The 19,781-nt window shown below is 37.7% G+C and overlaps 1 protein-coding gene across 18 annotated transcripts in view; it reads right to left on the bottom strand.

Moving 5' to 3' along the window:
- CHRM3 (cholinergic receptor muscarinic 3) overlaps window positions 1–19,781 on the bottom strand; it is a 504,026-nt gene that overhangs the window by 172,274 nt on the left and 311,971 nt on the right. Inside the window, exons 1-2 of one of the 18 annotated variants that reach the window (XM_041747540.1) lie at window positions 6,462–6,564; window positions 5,657–5,729 (exon numbers count right to left, since the gene is read on the bottom strand). The exons of 14 other annotated variants lie outside the window; for them this stretch is intronic. In XM_041747540.1, the coding sequence (XP_041603474.1) occupies window positions 5,657–5,688 (32 nt within the window). In that variant the 5' untranslated portion in view covers window positions 5,689–5,729; window positions 6,462–6,564. Of the gene's footprint in view, window positions 1–5,656; window positions 5,880–6,461; window positions 6,565–19,051; window positions 19,622–19,781 lie in introns of those variants that run through there. 3 more of the 18 variants (XM_041747557.1, XM_041747558.1, XM_041747541.1) reach the window with 3 other exon arrangements.

Genomic DNA, 19,781 nt, shown 5'->3' with positions numbered 1-19,781 from the left:
TACGAAGCAGCTATACTCATTACCCGCAGTGATAAAGGGCAATAATTAAATTATAAAAGTTATTTGGTCAAAATGCAGCTAAAGATTCTAGTAAATAATATGCTAAAGTAAATATGCCCTGGATTACTAATGATTCTAAGTCGACTCGGGCACATCATTCTCAATGCATATATAGTACTCTAGAGTGATATACTGGAAGTGACATATTCATGGAAAATACAGGTATTAGATCAATTATATACTTGGTCGTCCAGAAATTAGTGTTTTGGGGAAAAAATTCCTGAAATTAACAAACATTAAACTAAAAATACTTTTGCAGTAGCAGTAAATACAGGCAAATACAAATACAAATTTGTATTCCATGCAAATACAAATGTGTTACATAAATGTATCCACACATTTTTGCTTAAGACTTAACTTTCATACAAAACCCAATTAAGGGATCCCTGGGTGGCTCAGCGGTTTAGCGCCTGCCTTTGGCCCAGAGTGTGATCCTGGAGTCCCGGGATCGAGTCCCACATCGGCTCCCTGCATGGAGCCTGCTTCTTCCTCTGCCTAAGTCTCTGCCTCTCTCGCTCTGTGTCTCTCATGAATAAATAAATAAAATCTTAAGAAAAAAAAAACTAAGAGCAGAGAATTGACTTCTGTGATTACACAATGGATTGTTCCAAGTTGATTCCAAGTTGGAGCCATTTTTATAGGCAATTTCTTTAAAAGTTACATTATTATACCTTATTACATTTAAGGAAATAATACAAATGGAAGACTGCCAATTTAATGCTGACAATGTGAATTTTATTGGCATCATCTGTTATGGGACAACTATGAGCAAGTGATTACACTTGGAAAATTTTCAAGAACAAAAAAAACGAGATAGAGTTTCAAATCTTTGACATAAAGCATAATCGTCAGCCTTCTGTATTAATCTGGCAGCCATTAAGTTTAACATCTGATGATATATCCTAAAATAAATCCTTTACTCCCACAGTCCTAGCTGTGGACCTACCAATGCCCTGATGTGTAATGCAGTTGAGGTTGCTATCATCTGTGTTTGGGGCAGTATTAAAGTCAAGATGGACTTAAATGATATGTCAATAGGTTTTAAATTCTTCTTCTCCTGTACCTTCTTGTATTATTTGGTAATTGGTTATATATTTTTATTTATTTATTTTTTTTAAGATTTTATTTATTTATTCATGAGAGACACAGAGAGAGAGAGGCGCAGAGACACAGGCAGAGGGAGAAGCAGGCTCCATGCAAGGAGCCTGATGTGAGACTCGATCCTGGGTCTCCAGGATCACACCCCGGGCTGCAGGCGGTGCTAAACCGCTGTGCCACTGGGGCTGCCCGGTTATATATTTTTAAAAGACTTAATTATTTGAAAGAGAGACAGAGAGGGAGAGAGAGAAGCAGACTCCCTGCTGAGCACACAGCCTGATGCAGGGCTCGATCCCAGGACCCTGAGATCATGACCTGAGCTGAAGGTACATGCTTAACTGAGCCACCCATGACCCTGGTGACTGGTTATGTTTTTAACTACATCTTCTCTTTTAGCTGATTCATCCTTAAAGAGGCTGTATTGAGTAGAGATAAAAAGTACAGGGGTTCAGCTCAAATTGCAGATTTCAAATCCTGGCTCTGTCACAGTCTAGTCCATTGGCTTTGGGGGAGCTCATTTACTATAGCTCATAAGACATGTATGTCTACAGTAATAAATAACACCCTCCCCACATAACTTCTGTGAAGATGGCACACAGGAAGTTCAGGCTCTACCAACTGTTACCTTCTACCATATAGTCAAGAATGTAACAGTATAGTGTTGGTTTAGTTCCCTTGCCTTCTAGGCTCCAATCTCATTAGGGGAGTAGTGAAGATGGGGGGTCATCACATCATTAATTTATTTGTCCATAGTGTTACAGAAAGAGTCCTGATTCCTGAGAATGGTTAGCAACACATGTTATGGCACATCCATGCATCTCCAAGGAAGTCCTCCTTTGTGGGCTCAGCTGCTAAATTATTTCAGCCTAGCTGCTTTTCTGATGTAGTTTATTTGTGTAAATTATATAATAATGTTAATTTGTCAGCATTCATCTTAGGGGAGGTAGTTTTCTTTGCATAGCAAATTTCAAGGACAAAAGAAAAAGAAGTAACTAAACCGAATTCAGTCCTCAAGAGGTAGTGATCAGTGCAATACAGGCGGTCAGAAAAAGAAATGTGACAGCAATTTACACCTCCAGCCAAATTACTGCTTCATTTATTATTTGTTGTTTCTATTCACTGTTTTTATTTTATTCAGAAGTTATGAATCTGTGTCTGGGAAAGAAAAGTTTGACAGTGGCTTGTTTTGACAAAAATACTCAGAACTATTTCATGATTTTTAAAACTGGGGTTATCATTTTTTTAAAAAATAATGAAAGCAGGGAAGAAATGGTCTCTCATTTTAAACTTGTCAGTTACACAGAACATGTGTAGCTGCAGTGGATAGACGGTGGTGAACAGGATTATCTGGCATTGCAGAAAACGACAAGGACAGTGTGTTTTGAATACCCAATTAATGCATTAAGCAAATCAGTGGTGTCTGTAAGACAAAGATAGAAACAACTGGACTTTTGCTTTGAAAGAAGACCCATGCAGGGCCACTAGAATTTGAGATCAGTCACATGAACTCAGCCAGGGTAGCATTAGGGATGATAAACTCATGTGACACTGATTTTATATTAGAGTTTTATGTTTCTGTGTTTGAGCATATATATTTAGTTGCTTTTTTGCCTACAAAAATGGATAAATTAAAAGTATGATAATTCTTTCCCTTTGCTGACATCACCACCCTTTTGGAGCAGATGTAAATGCCCCTTCTTTCAAATGAGTACAGCCTCTGGAATAAAAAATATGTTTTTTTTTATTTTAAATAATGGAAAATTTCCAACATACACAAATGTAGACCTATTGTATTGAACTCCATTACCCAGTTTCAGCAACTGGCAATATTATTTCATCTAACTTCCCACCTACTTCTCCCCATCTTGGATTGTACTAAAGCAAATCCCAGGTGTAGAACCGCTTATCAATATCACACCTAAAAAATTAACACAGATTCCTTAATGCCCACTAATAGCATTTCTTCCATTATATCCTAAGTGTTATTTAATGGTTGGTTTGCTCAAATCTGGATCAAAATAAGGCCTACACATTGCATTTATTTTGCCTTATTCTCTTTTAATCTATAACCCTCCCCCTTGCTGTCCTTTGTTGAAAATCCTGATTTATTTATCATATATAAAATGGTGATTTTACCAGTGATTGATGATCTGTGCCCAGATTCATTATTTTATTTACTGGTTAAATAAACTGATAGTGATATTGAGTTTATCCACTTGTTAGATTCCACTTATTAACTGGAATTCTTCTAAAAGGAGCATTTCACTCATCAGTGACTCAGGATAGCCCAAGATCCAGCTGGCAAAGAAAAGGCAGGAAAAATCCCTGAATCCTTCCCTTCACTTACCAGTTTTCAGAATGCTAAATTCAGTTCCTAGCATTCTCCCAAAACTATTATTTTACTTGTATTATTATTACAAATCCATAGAACTGTAACACATTTAATGTGCTTAAGTTATTTGTGGATGTACTTTCTGACTTTCGAACTGTCCCATCTCTCATTAGTAGAAGTCCACTAAATTGGCTCCGGGTCATTTTGCTAGAACTTCAGCAGACTCTGTCTTCCTCGCTATTGGTGCAACAAGACACTCTAGGCTCATTCTGACTATTTCCTTTCCCAGACCTGGAGCTGGCTATTTCTCCAAGAGGAACTCTTTCCTTTAAATGGCAAGTGATTTTTAAAGACCAAAATCTGAATGCTTGGATATCCATGGTTATTAGGTTAGCTGTCTTCTAAGAGTAAAAGTTTGGCTTCATAGAGCCAGAGATGGAGGTAATAGTCATGTCATGGATGAAAATAACAGGCAATTGACTGGCATTGCACCTGTTATGTCATGCAATAGTGTGGACAGTCTGTGGGATACGGTAATTTCTCTCATTTGAGAAACTGCTTAAATAAAAATAAAATTTGGAACCACAACATCTAGAACCGAGTTCAGTTCAGTTTAATATCTACACAAAGAAGCCTAAGAGAGCAAATGCTTTATGTTAAAGTGGATTTAATGAAATAAAGTTGGTAAAAGGCCCTGGCAGTGTCTGACAGATCAGAAATAGGATGAGAGTTTACTCCCTTTCACCTTTCCCTACCTAAGGAAAGTGTAGCAAAGCCATACCTATGCTAATATTTGAATTTACTTCTTGACTCAATCCAATTTCCCATTTAGTCTTACCTTTAATTTTACTTCAATGTTTTCCCCTCTCAATGAAAACAAATGTGCTTTGTGATGAAACTACAGTACCTTTATGTGCATCCTCAGAGGTGATAGCAAAACAGGAATTTATGGCTATGGCTCTCTATCTTGAACTTTACTAAATAATAATAAATATTTCTTGGATGCATATTGAATGTCAAGTATATACGTGCAAATAGTCACCTGCCTACTGTCTCAATTCCTTCCTTTTGCTCATAAATCTATGAGACAGCTGAAGAAACCCTGGGTTTGGGGAGGGGGTCTTCATTCCCTTCTACTCTGCATCCCTCTTGACCTTGGAGCCTCTTCCTACATTGCATACTTGGGGAGCTGTCCAGATGCTGGAGCTGGACCCAGTCTCCCCTTGGCTCAAGGCTGATGGAGATAATTGATGATACAGTTTAGGATTAGGACCATGGAGTGGTAACTCAAACAGGTAGAGAGCTAGAGAGAATGGAAACATGTGGACAACTCAATTAAATGACCATAAAAACAGATGATGAAAGGATAAGATGACATAAAATCTTTTTTGAATAAAATGGCATTTAGGCAATGGAAACATCTGGAGGGAAAATATCACTTCTAAGAATGGAAGCAAGGTTAAAATGACATTTGTTCCTCTTTCTGGATAAAGTTAGCTCAATTAATCAAATGAAATATTAACTATGATTATCTAAATGCAATATGTTTTAAACAACTTCATGTGAATCTCTTAATTTTATCTGCATGTGGGTAGGGGGCCAACCAAATGCAACTTTCTTCTATGGAAGAATGTCCTCTGCTCAAGCTGGCTGTGTCCTGTGATTATGTCACTGAGCATTTTCTGGACTCAGAGATTTTTCTCTGTTAGAACTCAAATTGAAAGGCTGCTAAATAATTGTGTTGAGCCTGTTTATACTTACTCGTCATATTCTAAATCCATAATGTTTTACATTATGCACATATGGCTGGTTACTGGTTAATTTTTCAGTTTTGGACTAACATTTCTGTCAAACTACTGAGGACAGCAGTAAAGATTTTTAAATGTTTTTGAGGGAACAATTTTAATGGCTATTTGTAGATCATAAATGGTTGGCAAAAGATACATTTGACTCTAAACCAAAATTAAAATGTTTTAAATGATCTAAATGCTGCCAAATACTTAAAAAGAGCAGATTTGTACTACAAAATGTTCACAGTTTCCATATACATTCACATTCACTACACTCCATGCCCTTCCATCTCTTTTTCTCCCCACTCTTTTATTCTTACTCACATGAAAGAATGCATACAAATATCAACATATAATGATAGCATAGGAAACCAACCGTGGAGGAGAATCAACCACTGAATTCTTCATTTGTAAACAGATCAACAGCTGGGGTCCTTCTTAATTTCAGCCTTAGGGAAAACAGAAGGTTGATACTGAAGTTCTTCTAAATAAGACAATAGTCACTACAATAGCCAACATCACCTGCAGCATAATTCCTTTTGCCCTGTGTAGCTCTTTGACTGATAGCCTCAACCCTCATCTATCCTCACCCTATGCCCCATGTCTCAGCCAGAACTGTGGATCCAAAGGATGTCTCTGTACTGACAGCATCCCCGTCTCTGCTTTCAGCTTTTGTGTTCCTCCTTTTTTTTTATTTTTTTTTTAAATTTATGATAGGCACACAGTGAGAGAGAGAGAGAGAGGCAGAGACATAGGCAGAGGGAGAAGCAGGCTCCATGCACCGGGAGCCCGACGTGGGACTCGATCCCGGGTCTCCAGGACCGCACCCTGGGCCAAAGGCAGGCGCTAAACCACTGCGCCACCCAGGGATCCCCTTCTGTGTTCCTCCTAACAGACGTGTACATTCAAGTGCTTACTGGCTCTCTCCACTTGATGATCCAGTCATACACAGCTCAAAATGTTCAAGTATACTAATCAACACAATCCTTTCCCAATTTTTCCCTCCTTTCTTTCATGCAAAGAATGGCACCATTGTTATCCAACAACCTATGCCAAAAAACTTAACAGCTATGTTTTTTCACCTTCTTCATCATCCTCTGCATTCAGTTGGCTCCCAAATCCTAGAAATGTAACACCACTATCACTGCTCAAATCTACCTCTTTATTCTCCCCATTCCTACCTGTGATTGACAGTCTTTCTCAGTGCCCATATGAGTCTCCAGGGTACTGCTAGAGTTGGCCTTCTACAACAAGAATCTTTTAGTTGTTTCCTCCATGGTCAGAACCATGTTCAAGTTCCACTGCTCCAGCTTCAGCACCGTGACTCACTCATGTAACCTAAATTTGTAGTTTCCAGAACACAGGATGGACTCTTATAATCAGTTTCTTTGAACAGCATGTTCTCTCTACAAGGATTCCCACATGATCCTTATTGGCCTACTATGTACTCAAATGTCAAGATTCAGATGGATATCAAGATTCAGATACAGTGTTACTTTCTTTAAGAAGCCTTCTCTGTCCCACTTCTGTTAGTTACAAGTCCTGTGTCTTGTCCTATAGCCTCTTACAGAACTTCTACTTCAGTGTCACACAAAATGTAGCAGCTGCGTTGCTTGTTCTACTTCTATGAAGTTGTGAAGGCGAAGAGCATGGCTTTGAGTCTGCACTCCCCACATCTAAAACACTGCATCTCAAAATTTTAGTCCTTTTTACACCATTAAGATTATCGAGTATACCAAAGACCTTTGGTTTATAGGGGCATAGATAGCAATATTTACCATGTTAAAAGGTAAAACTGAAAATTTAAAGAATAATCTAAAATAAGTCAATTACATGTCAACATAAATAATGTATTTTTGTGGAAAAATGGCTATATTCTCTAAAGCAAAAAAGGTACTGGTGAGAGTAGTACTCTTCTCCATTTTTTCAAATTACATTAATGTCCGGCCTTATAGGAGATACTTGTTTCTGAATTCAATGTGTTATGAGATGTGTTGCTTCAGTTGATATACGTGAAGAAACATGTCTTTTTTTTTTTTTTAAGAAACATGTTTCTTGTTTACTTTGAAAACACACCCAGGGTGCCTGAGTGATTCAGTCGATTGAGTGTCAGACTCTTGGTTTTGGCTCAGGTCAACTGGGAGATCATGACCCTCCTCAGAGGGGGGTCTGCTTCCCCTCTCCTTTTGCCCCTTCCTCTCGTGCTCTCTCTCTCTCAATAAATAAATACATCTTAAAATAAATAAATAAATCTTAAAAAAGAGAAAGTACACCCAAACTCAGCAGTAGTGGTTTCTTAAATATGAGATGCATGTGGAATCAAAACCATACCTACAAAGTTTCAAACTATGTTATATTGGAATCCCTTGTATTTTGAATGAATCTTTACCCATGATTTTCACATTTTTAAAGGAAACATCAGTCCACTGAATTATGTAGATCTTCCAAATGGCAACACTTTTCATTATGTAATACAAAAAAAGTCACATTAATTAACATCACAGCTTCTTGTCAGAAAGCTCTTTAAATTCTACAAAGCTGTCAAACTCACGGTGGTGGATTTAATTTTGTCACAATTTTCATTTTTACTTGAAAGTTTAAATTTTACCGTTGGCAACAAATGCTGTCAACCATTTTCCCTGAAGTAACAGTTAATTTCATTCATCATTGAGAGAATACCTATAAAAGTCTGAATAACCCAAGTTTACCTGTTAGTCGTTCTTTTAAGTACAAATGGTGTCCCATGAAGACATGATTAGTTCAGTTGCATTTCAAACAACTACATGTGTTCCTTTTGCAAGACGAACATCATGCTTCTGAAGCATGATGAAACAGAAATGCATGCATGTTTCACATGTATTAAAAACATCGAATCTTTAAAATTTTTGTGTACTCAAGGATGGAGATTTAACAACATTAGTTGATTAAGAAAAAGAAAAAAACTGCTTCATTGCAAATGTTCTTACCTGAAAAATGTGTGGGCAAGGGGCAGTAAGGAATGGCAGCAAGTAGTATAGTTCTGTGTTCCTGCCTGGATTCCTGCTAAGGGACCGTAGTTTCACTTACTACTGATTTACCATCATCAGTGCAAATGTCCACAGAGTGCACATCCTCTTAGTATTATAACCTAATGCTCTCTGACCTGGCCTACTCCCTAAAAAAGTCTCAAAGACACACACAGCTCAACAGACCACACTTGGAGAGCTGTTGGTCTAGACAACACCTAAGACACAGTGAGCACTCAGAATATTCTGAATGAATGAATCCATTTTGCTTCATCTATAAACACAGTCTTTCTGATGGCTTCAAGGATATATGTGAGTGTGCATGCACCTATGGGTGTGTACGTACAGAGGAGACTGTCTCCTTGATGTAGTTTAGTAGACCCTGGAGTCAAAATCAGAATGAAAAACTGAGACTTTGTGCCAAAATGTCCATTCTGACTTGGGAATATACAAATAGGAAAGATCTGTTATTCCATTAAGTGTGCCACCTTCAAGTACAAGGGAATATAACATTTTTGTCTCATTTTATATAGACTGGTTAGTTCATGCTATTTTAATTATTTTGAAAAGCAACTTATCTACTTAATCCTTAATTGAACTACTCTTATGAACTTATAAAAAATATGGGACAAACAAAGATGAGATGATCTGAAAGACTCACTCAACCAAATTGAGTCAGGAATATGGACAGATGCACATAGCATATTCCAGAAGATCTAGCTTCCCCTCTCTCCATTGTATCTGCATTATTTCCTTTTCCAGAGAGTTGGCCATGAAACAGGGATATCTTCAAGTCACATGAATCAGAAACTTGGGATTTTTGCCAGAACCCCTAAGATCTCATTGTTTTAGATCCTAGTCTCATTCCAATGGTGTATAACCCTGACCACTAATGTTAAATTTTGCTTCTGTCAGTGGGGGTGACACAAAGTGTGTGTCTGTTCTGAGAGAAATACAGTCTTTGTTCCATTTATGAGAAGCCCTTATCAAAAACAGGCAGAAGTGGCTGCCTCTAGAATCCTGCTGACACTGTGTGAAAAGGAAGTAGGTTATGTAAATTAATTTGGCCGGGGTATCCCCTCTTTAGGAAAGGTATTTTTTTCTTGTACTCTTACAGAGTGATGAGGTTAATATTGACAAGTTCAACAAGCAAGCTTAGAGGCAGCATGAATTCCCATCAAAATAATAAGTGTATCTGATGTAGTGTGTTTAACATGCCCTTGTCCCAGCACTCTCAAAATGGGCAGGCTGAGACTTTACAACCAATGTGGGGTGATTAGCTGTCTACTCCAGGAGAACACACGTGGAGAAGTTGTCCATCAGTGGAACGGGTTTGCAAATATCCAACATGGGAGACTCGCCATTGGTCTTAATGAAGCTTGCATACGTCAGTGCTGAAAGCAAATGGCAAGGCTGTTGGTTTTTTTCCCTCCCTCTCTGTATTACAAAAAGTCATTTTGACCCTTGCTGATCTGCGGGGGCAGAGTGCCCAATTAAATTACTTTCATTATAAAAGCACATACAGACAAATACTTTTTATAGCATGGGATTCCAAACCTATAATAAGCATCAAAAGAAAGTAGCACAAAAGCTTTTTAAAATTAAACAGAGACTTTTAAACAATTGGTGATACCAAAAAAGGTCAGAGAGAGTACCTCACTCTCAAGGGTTCAATAGGCAAAGAAATTGTGAAACTGACATTTTGAAATGAGAGAACATTTTAATAACTCATTTTCGGAGAGTCAGGGGTAGGCTACTCAGAATAACAATTATATCCAAACAGAAGATGAAGATCTTTCAGGATGAATTACTTTCAAAATAGTCTATCCTTCTTTACTTAAAATTTGTATTACTACATGATAATAACTTGCATTCATTGAGAGCTGCCTATGTGCCAAGTGCGTTTATTTGAATTTTACCCTTTGATCCTCATAATAGGCCTATGAAGTGGGCACTGTTATCGTTCTCATACAGAGGACTGTGGGTGTGAGTTTTATTGTAGTTAAACTCTGTGAAACTGTGGCATAGAGTTTAATTAATGTGTGTGAAGTGGCTGAGATAGTGAATGGTGGAGCCAGAATCCAAACCCAGAAGCTGCTAACTCTAGAGGCTACACTTCTATTGTTCTGGAAGGCTATTGCATCATTATTAACTTAGACAATAAATATCTGATAAGCACTGCTATCTATCAGGCCTTGTGGTAATAAATAAGAAATTGACTTTATTTCTTCACTAACATATAGTTTCATCAGCACATCATTTCTTGGAGTTGACTTTGTAAGACATTTATTGTCATGACTGTTTTCACAGAACGGATACCAAAACAGATTGTCCAGGATTTTACACTCAATTGAAAACAGGATTACTGTCCATTGATTTCATCCACACGCTCTGTCCACTACACATCACTCGTGTGTCTGGTAGGGAATTAGGAAAATAATTTTTGAGACCATAAAGATGGGTTTTGTCCCCCCAAATGTTCTAACCAACTATTTGGTTAGAACTCTCTAGACGAAAAAAAAAAAAAAAAGAACTCTCTAGACAAAGAAGCTACTTTAATATTTTAAATTGTATGGTGGCCATATTTTTAGAAAGGCGAATCAGAATTAGTCAAAATATAAGAAAGTAGAAAGGAACTAAATGGCCAATAAATGTAGCCTAGTTTAGCAATATGGCTCATTAATTCATTATCATTAATTGTAATGGATATTACAAATTTACCAATACTTTTAATTCTGAAGTTCAGTGCAAATATTATTTGTAATTCATAGATAAAACATATATCTGCTTACAACGCACCAAAATTGCATATTAATATAACCACATCTAGACAAAATATTACAACAGCTAATATGCTAAATCAGGGCCCTTTCATTAAAGGGCCCAAGAGCTTCTAGTTTGCAGCCTCTGTTGCAATTGCTCAGCTCTGCCATTTTAGTGCGAAAGTAGTCCAGCAAAATGCAAATGAATAAGCCTGGCTGTGTTCCAATGAAACTTTATTTACAAAACAGGCAGTAAGGTGACTTTTAGCTGAGGGCTACAGTTTGCTGACTCGTGTGCTAGACCATGGGAGTATGAAAGAGTTTAAAGAGATTTATGCTAGTGTTTTTAGCAATATTTTCTGATACTGCTTAGTACATTTTAAAAAAGGGATAATGTGCACATTTCAAAAGTCAAGCCACACATTTGCTTATTTGGATTCAAACTAGCAGCACTCAAAAAAAAAAAAAAAAAAGAAACCCAATCTACCTTTAACCCTTTGAAATAGTTTGCATACTCTAGGCTAGACTATAGGGAAAGAAGCCTTCCTAAAATATTTAGCCAGGCAACAAAACTCTCATTACCTTTGGTTAAATAATTCAAAATTAGCTATCTGACCCTCAATCAGGCAACAAGCATTTACAGATTGATTACAAAGTGTTTTGTCTTTTGTAAACACAGGGGAAATTCACTCTTCTAAGAGTTCCCTTGTCAAGAAGCTTAAAATATAATAGATGGAGGCAGGATGCCTGGGTGGCTCAGCGGTTAAGCACATCTGGCTCAGGGCTTGATCCTGGAGAACCAGGATCTAATCTCACATCGGGTTCCCTTCATGGAGCCTGCTTCTCCCTCTGCCTGTGTCTCTGCCTCTCTCTTTCTGTGTCTCTCATGAATAAATAAATAAAATTTTAAAAAGAAAATAGATGGAGACAACTATACTATATTTATGCAGCGACTGACATAAAAAGTATGACTATCTATAGAAACAAGGTGTATGTCCAATAACAAGAAACAATTAAGTGCATCAGGCTGCATAGGGTGGAATTACTCCAGCCTACTATATATATACATATATGCATATATATATGTTATATTCTAGTATATATATATATATATATACTGTATATATACATGTTATACTGTATATATATATATACAGTTATATATATACTGTATATATATATGTTATACTCTAGTATAATTTAAAAATTACACTAATAGGGACACCTGGGTGGCTCAGTGGTTGAGTGTCTGCCTTTGGCTCAGGTTGTGATCCTGGGGTCGGACTCTCTATGAGGAGCCTGTTTCTCTGCCTCTCATGAATAAATAAATAAAATTGTAAAAAAAAAAAAAACCCGAAAAAACAAAAAACCAAACACCCTACTTTAGTGTGTCTGCATCCATCTTAGGTAGAAGTGTATTCAATTTTAGCTCATATGGGTATATTTCTACCTAACATGTTATTTCAAACTTCTCATATTTTGGGAAACAAATGGTCAGTAATTTACTGGTTTTAGCTTCTGACTTAATATTCACTTCCCATGTTCTAATTTTATCACAATGGTAGTAGAAAAGTGGCAAAATTATTTGGTAAAGTTTCCTATATTAACACCTCAAAAACAAAGAAAATATAGTGTCGTCATTCCGCAGACAGTGATTAAGCCAGATTTTTTTCTAATAGCAAAATAATTGTAAAAACTCATTTCCTAAGTAACGTCCAAAGTGCAAAGCGGGTGTGGAAGGAAATTATATTAGAGAGCCAGAAAGCAGCTAGATCAGAGAAGAGGCCCCCTACTTTCAGGAGGGCAGCATGGGGGTCACCATGTCAGGGAAGGACGTTCTAGGGAGGGAGTGACAAGGGGTCACATAGGGAATGTCGGGCAAGACTGCACATGAGAAAAAGTGATTGGCTGCTTTATAATCAGGTCCAGAGATGTCAAGGGCTAAAATATGGCCCTGGCAAGAGAGGAAAATGAGGAATATATAGACAGGAAAATCATTAGACCCTGGTAACTGATTATACATGGGGAATAGAGAAGGAAGAGTAAGCAATGAGAATTTCTAGCTTCGAGGATTAGGGGAGAAGTTGAAAGGTGACATCCAGAAACACAAATGGATCAGGGGAGGAAGATGAAGGAGTTCTGTTTGAGATATGCTTGGAGCATCTGTGTGCAGAAAATGCCAGATTGGTGACTCATTAATATAAATTCTTTGAACATTGACACTTGTCAAATGTGGTCTTTGTACAAGAAACTGTTACATGTACAGTCTCACTGAATCCTCAAAAAAGCTCTACTGGTGTACACATTTTCCAGGCAAAGGAACTAATGTCTACTGAGGGTCAGTGATGTCAAAGCATGAACAGTCAGATAAATGGCATATTCTGGCTTTTAACTCATTAGTTCATGATTCTAAGTGGACTCTTAACTACTAGCAAATTGTGATAAGACAACTCACTCCAGAATATATTGAAAAAAAAAAAAAAAAAAGACTGCTGTCGCCAATGCCAGCCCCACTCACATGCTGTTTGGGATTTGTCATGTGTCTTATCAACAAATACTTGATAAAGCAGATTACATTTACTGCACTTGACTGGGAGCTCAAGATATTCTTCCATAAAGAGAGGAGGTTTATTAGGACCAGAATGTATTCATGTCCTCCTAAGTTGACATTCTTGCCAACCTGACACTGTTCCAGTGTTCCCATATCTACAACATGATCAACAAAGGGAAGACTTCTCACTTCGGCCAACTCTGATTTACAGAAAGACAAAAAGCCAGATTTGTGGGCTTCCAACCATATTTGAAAGTAACAGAGATTGTACAGCTTGGCTTTTGTGAGTATCAACCAAGGGCCCAAATATAGCCATTCATAAAAAGGAGTTTGCTTCCCGACTTATTGTGGTGAAAGCCTCTGGGTTTTTGGCGAGTTCCACAACTGGGCACTCAATTGAAATTGAGTGCTTTAGGGAAGCAACATACTACTGGTCTGTATGCTGGCGCCTCCTATTTAAGTTCCAGAATCAGTAGAAGCTAAGAGGTGTAGAGGCCTGGATGAGTCATGCTGACCACAGCAGTACCCAATCTAGTTCTAGAAACAACTCACACAATTTGCCCTGAGAACAGTGATCATATTTAATTACTTTACCTCTTATACTACTGGTATAGTGAGACACAGCATATGGTGTACTAAACGCTGCCTGGCACACACAAATTGTTTGATATATGTTAGCTATTCTTACTCTAACTTGCAGAAGTGTAGTTTAGTAATAGTGGTAGGGGAGCTTAATAAACATCCGCAATTGTTGAACTTGCCAGTTAACATGAAACATTATATATTTTAAAGATAAAGTTGAAAAATAACATGTCCAAAATAAGTAAAAAACAAAACAAAACTAGCATCTCTATTAAAGATAATCTGAACTATTGACCTTTCAAAAAACATACTGGTGATATCATTACAATTTTTAAAATTAAAAGCTGTGTGGGGCTTCTGGGGTGACTCAAAAGTCAATTAGGTGTCCAACTCTTGATTTCAGCTTGGGTCCTGTTCTTCAGGGTCATGGCATGGAGGGAGCCCTGAATCATCAGTAGTGAGTCTGCTTCGGATTCTTGCTCTCCCTCTGCCCCTCCCTGCCCTTGCTCTCTCTAAAATAAAATAAATCTTTGAAAAATTAAAATAAAAGCTGTGATTCGATTATACTTTAGAAAACAATTTTATCCTCATCATAAAGTATCTATAGAAATCACGTAGGCACTGTTGTATGCTTACTGAAGGGAAATGCTTCATGTATTTGGTATTTTTGGAAATTAGCCAAATAACGATGCCTTCTGCATAGCTAAATAAATTGAAGTAAGGACCTCTTCCTCACATAAGCATATTTAGATGCCACTGACATGGCAACTTAGTAATATTTATAATCTCTTAAGTGTTATCTGCTCTCTATCTACTCTGGGATGTACTCACATTTAAGAAGCCAAGGTAAGGGGCACCCCGGGTGGCTCAGCGGTTTAGTGCCACCTTCAGCCCAGGGAGTGATCCTGGGGACCCGGCATCGAGTTCCATGTCAGTCTCCCTGTGAGGAGCCTGCTTCTCCTTCTGTCTGTGTCTCTGGCTCTCTTTCTCTCTCTGTGTGTGTCTCTCATAAATAAATAAATAAGATCTTTTTTTAAAAAAACCCAAGGTAAAAGAAAGATTAGGTTTGATAAAGCACAATCATGTTTGTGAATGTTATCACAGTAAGCACAAAGCTTTTCGAGGTAAGAAAGAACTCATTTGAATTGTCATCATACATGCCACCCTTGCATGGTCAGCAAGAAATGAACTTTATATTTGTACAAAATTATATTTTTTACTTTAAATAATGAAGATTTTTAATTCCCAAATATTTGCTTTGCTGACTAAGCATTTGGATTGTTCAGTGTACTTAACGAGTAAGAACTTGATGAAGAAACACTGGGCTTTAATTAATTAACGTTGCTAAACCGCTTTGAGGTGCCCAGTTGAAAGGTGCTATATAAGTGCAAATTATTATTATTATGGCTGTTGACATCCCATGGCGGCAAAGCCTTCAGCCCCACGCATCTACAGACCTCAACAAAGGCTTCTTCATCCTCACCTTCCCTGCTAGGTCTGAGAAGGACCAATGCAATGAAGGTTGATTAAATGACCTGACCAGAGTCACAAATCTAGTAGGCAAAGACAGGAAGACTAGGATCTAAGTCTTCAGATTTTATTATATCCTTTTTACTATAAAAATGCAAGAGGAGAGATTGTGTAAGTCAGTAGAAATACTTAAACCGGGAGGTGGTGGTGGTAGGGAGCTATCATATCTGTTCATGCAACTGATTGGGCATATGTGAGTGGTTAGGTGCATATGGCCAATAGGTGCCAAGAAACATGTCCGCTGGGTTTTTAAATTTTTTGCTAGCTATCAAGTCAAACTGACTGAGCAAAGGTGCATTTCACAAGAGTGGAGGAAAATTGGTTTCAGTCGATCCTTTTAGCATTTTCCAGAAGAGTGCATCTTTATAAACCTCCTGGAAAAAATCAAATGGTTAGTTACATGGTTTCACAAGCTTTGGCTGGAACATTAAAGAAATGGAATATTTTATGCAGGAGAAGATCAAATAAGTGGAATTGTATCTAAATGCTGTCCCTTGAACCAAAAACTGAATGTGAATAGGAATAGTAACTATTTTTCACTTTTTTCAGGGATTTTATGGTCTGGAATGTCTTTCCTAGCCCTCTGCTCAGGGGATACATTTTTCCCATTTTCAAAAGTCCGTCATAAAAATCAATGTCTTGGAAATTCCCCATATGAACTCTGGTTCCCTCCCTCACCTTCACAATATTTATTTTTACATGTTACACTGTTATATATTTTTTTGGTGTTGTTTATATTTTCTCCAATTGTTTCACGAGTACATGTAACACACAGGAGTGCATACAATTCCATCCAGACTCAACATGCTCAACACTTCTTGATATTTTCCATACTATAGAGAGATAATATATATTGATTATCCCACGATGGATTTTCTTTTTTCTTTCTGTTAAGATTTTTATTTATTTGAGAAAGTGAGACAGAGATAGTCACAAAGATAGCAAGAGAATACATGCGCAGGGAGGAGAGGGAGAAGCAGACTCCCCACTGAGCAGGGAGCCTGATGTGGGGCTCCATCCCAGGACCCTGGGATCATGACCTGAGCTGGAGGCAGATACTTCACTGACTGAGCCACCCAGGTGCCCCCATGATGAATTTTGAATGCAGGAAACATTTCAATGAAATGTTCTTCATTTAGGCTGACAGTATGTAAGAGATTTTTTTCATTTTTTGGAATCTATCAGGAGGGTTTTTTTCTGTACTTGATTAAAAATAAATTCTTATTTTGACTTTCAGTTTGAAACTTTGTACTGCTTATTAATGAAATGCATTTATATCATCCATGGGTTACACTTTCTTTCTAATGTTTTAGAAGCCCTGGAAAACACTAATGATTATTCAATAAACATGTCATTCTTAAGGTTTGTTTATTTATTTATTTATTTGTATTCTTAAGGTTTAATGCCATACATATCACTTAAATGTTCTTCTTCCCACCTGATCTGCAATATCTGGGATTCTGATCTAAGCAGGGCCCTCTGAGCTGGTGGGAAAGGACTCTAGCAAGGGGAACAGAAGGCATTTCTTTTCCATCTATCACTAATCTCATCTTCTGTGTTCAGCATTCCCTCTACAGAGAATTTCACTCACAGAATTAGACAGGAACTCCTTTACAGTGTCTGTTTTAAGAACTAAAGCACATTTGATTTTCTGAGAAATAGGCATCATTTCACCTCACGGAGAGTTTGGGCTTTTGACATATTTCTCATCCTTAAACTGAGTACTTTCTTTAATTGGATAACCTGAGTACAATTATGATTACTTGAAATTTCACAATACATAATTTCCATATTATAGTAATTAATGGAGACCCCTGCCTAAATAAACACATGTTCTTCTCAACTCTATTTCAGTCAAATGTAAATGAAACAAAAATAAAATTTTAAAATGCACCCTGCCTCTCAACAAAATCACTTTCCTGTTTAAATCACTCCTGTTTAAAGAAGGAAATTTTACTCACACAGAAAAAAGCTGCATTCAAATAAACCTAAGGGTTATTACTGGTCTTTATTTTCATTATATGCAAGGAAATGGCCTCTCTGATCACATGTAAGGAGACCTAACAATAGTCATTATTTCCAACATGAATTACACAAGGCTTTGTTCTCTCTTTAAATCATGCCTGTCCCATGCATTTTATAGTAAAAGCTCTGGAGAATGGCATATTAGAAAAGAAAAAAAAACACTCAAATTTCCCATATCTCTATAGACAAAGCTCATTAAGGTTTGGGATTAAGCATCTGGAAACATCCGGAACATTTAAAATATGCTCATGCTTAGCTCTTGGTACTATTTGCAACATGGAAAGGTCTTGATTTACACCTTGAGAAACATGGAGGCAAATGGCTTTACTATTCCATTTTAAAAATCCATGCTGAATTTTTAATATAACTTTAATTCTATTTTATTTTATTAAAGATTTTATTTATTTATTCATGAGAGACACAGAGAGAGAGGCAGAGGCACAGACAGAGGGAGAAACAGGCTCCATTCCGGGAGCCTGACATGGGATTTGATCCCGGGTCTCCAGGATTACGCCCTGGGTTGAAGGTGGCGCTAAACCGCTGAGCCACCCAGGCTGCCCATAACTTTTAATTCTATTTTAAACTTTTTTATTTTAAATTGGGTGCTACTTTGCCTCTGAATAAGTGATCAAATCATTCACTACCAGTGGCTTTATGTAAACTGTAGGAACAATATAAACAGTAAATTTTGGTTTTAGCAAAATTTATAGTCCCATTCTATATATTCTGGACATCCTCACTGAAACAACAAGCAGTAGCTCAAAATGTTACTACCAGAGGACTCATTAGTCTGCAGGCTGGATATAGGACATGTCAAATCCCTTCCCCTGAACCGTAGTAATTAATGACACAGCTATAACAAAGTTTGCAAGTCCTTGCCCTCCTCTTCAGAACTTAAAGCTATCATAGGTTCCTGTGTATGTATCTTTAGTGTCCAGTTCCTAGTTCAGTGTTTAAAAATCCTGCTGATCCTGGAGTTGGAACAAAGCTTTCGGAAGCAATCAACGACTCTTGCCATCACAGGTGCCAAACACACCCAATGTCCTTTTATTTATGGAAATACACACAGATCTATTCTACATGTGCTCTGAGCACAACACAAATACCACCCCTTTCCCACAGGCAACAGGAAGGATGTGGTTTGAAGGACACGGTTGCTTCATCTGAATGTTCACTCCTTCAAAGACCTCTTGTTTCTACACTGAATCGCTGCACTTTTTAAAATAAGAAACAACTGGCCTCTGCCTGAAATCCCACTCTTATTTAGCTAAAACTGGCACCGAGGTAGATCGTGCCATATTCTTTTCCCCGCTTACCTTCAGTGTCTGCATGCTGAAAGTGTGTTCATAATCAGAAGGCATTTCCATGAGTGGGTGATCTAGTAATTCCCTACATACACGGGTCATCTGCAACAACAGTACTAAAATCGCCAGATGAAATGGTCAGAATTACCCAGCAGTTTAAAAAAATCAGCTTACTTTGAGTCTAATCCAGGGATAAATATACAGAAAGCTCCAAGCAGTGGAAACTGTAAACATCGTGGAACTGCCCCCGAAACTATAATACAGGCAGGTCTGTCACTGCCAGGAAAACAAACATTTGTGGAATTAGAGGGCATTATCTTGGTTTTTACCTGAATGCGAATGGGGGCCACATAATCAATCACAGGCTACTGTTGAAAGTGGAAAAATGTAACATGCAGTACAATGGACTCTTTCCATCCCCCCCAAACAACTGTAAACTCAGAACATGCAATCCGCTAAACCTGATCATTAATTCAACATATCCTGCATTCCTGGAGCTCACCCACTTCATCATTTCACTTGCAAACCACCAGAGCTCTAAGCATGTACATTCAATCCACAGCCCTGCATCTTTTATTTTCTCCATTATTCTCATCCTTCCCCCTTTCCTGTGTGTTCGACAGATGACCTCTCTTTTTAAGTTTCGCCCCTTGAACCTGTCTGTCATCCCTACTAACCCAATATTTCTGAGCTCCTAAGAAATATGTTAAGTTTTTCCAATTCTGCAGATTCAGTCTTTTGG

The sequence above is a fragment of the Vulpes lagopus genome, chromosome 3, assembly GCF_018345385.1.
Source record: "Vulpes lagopus strain Blue_001 chromosome 3, ASM1834538v1, whole genome shotgun sequence".
NCBI lineage: Eukaryota > Metazoa > Chordata > Mammalia > Carnivora > Canidae > Vulpes > Vulpes lagopus.
Note: the sequence above shows the minus strand (reverse complement) of the source record. Positions and strands in the feature narration are given on the sequence as shown.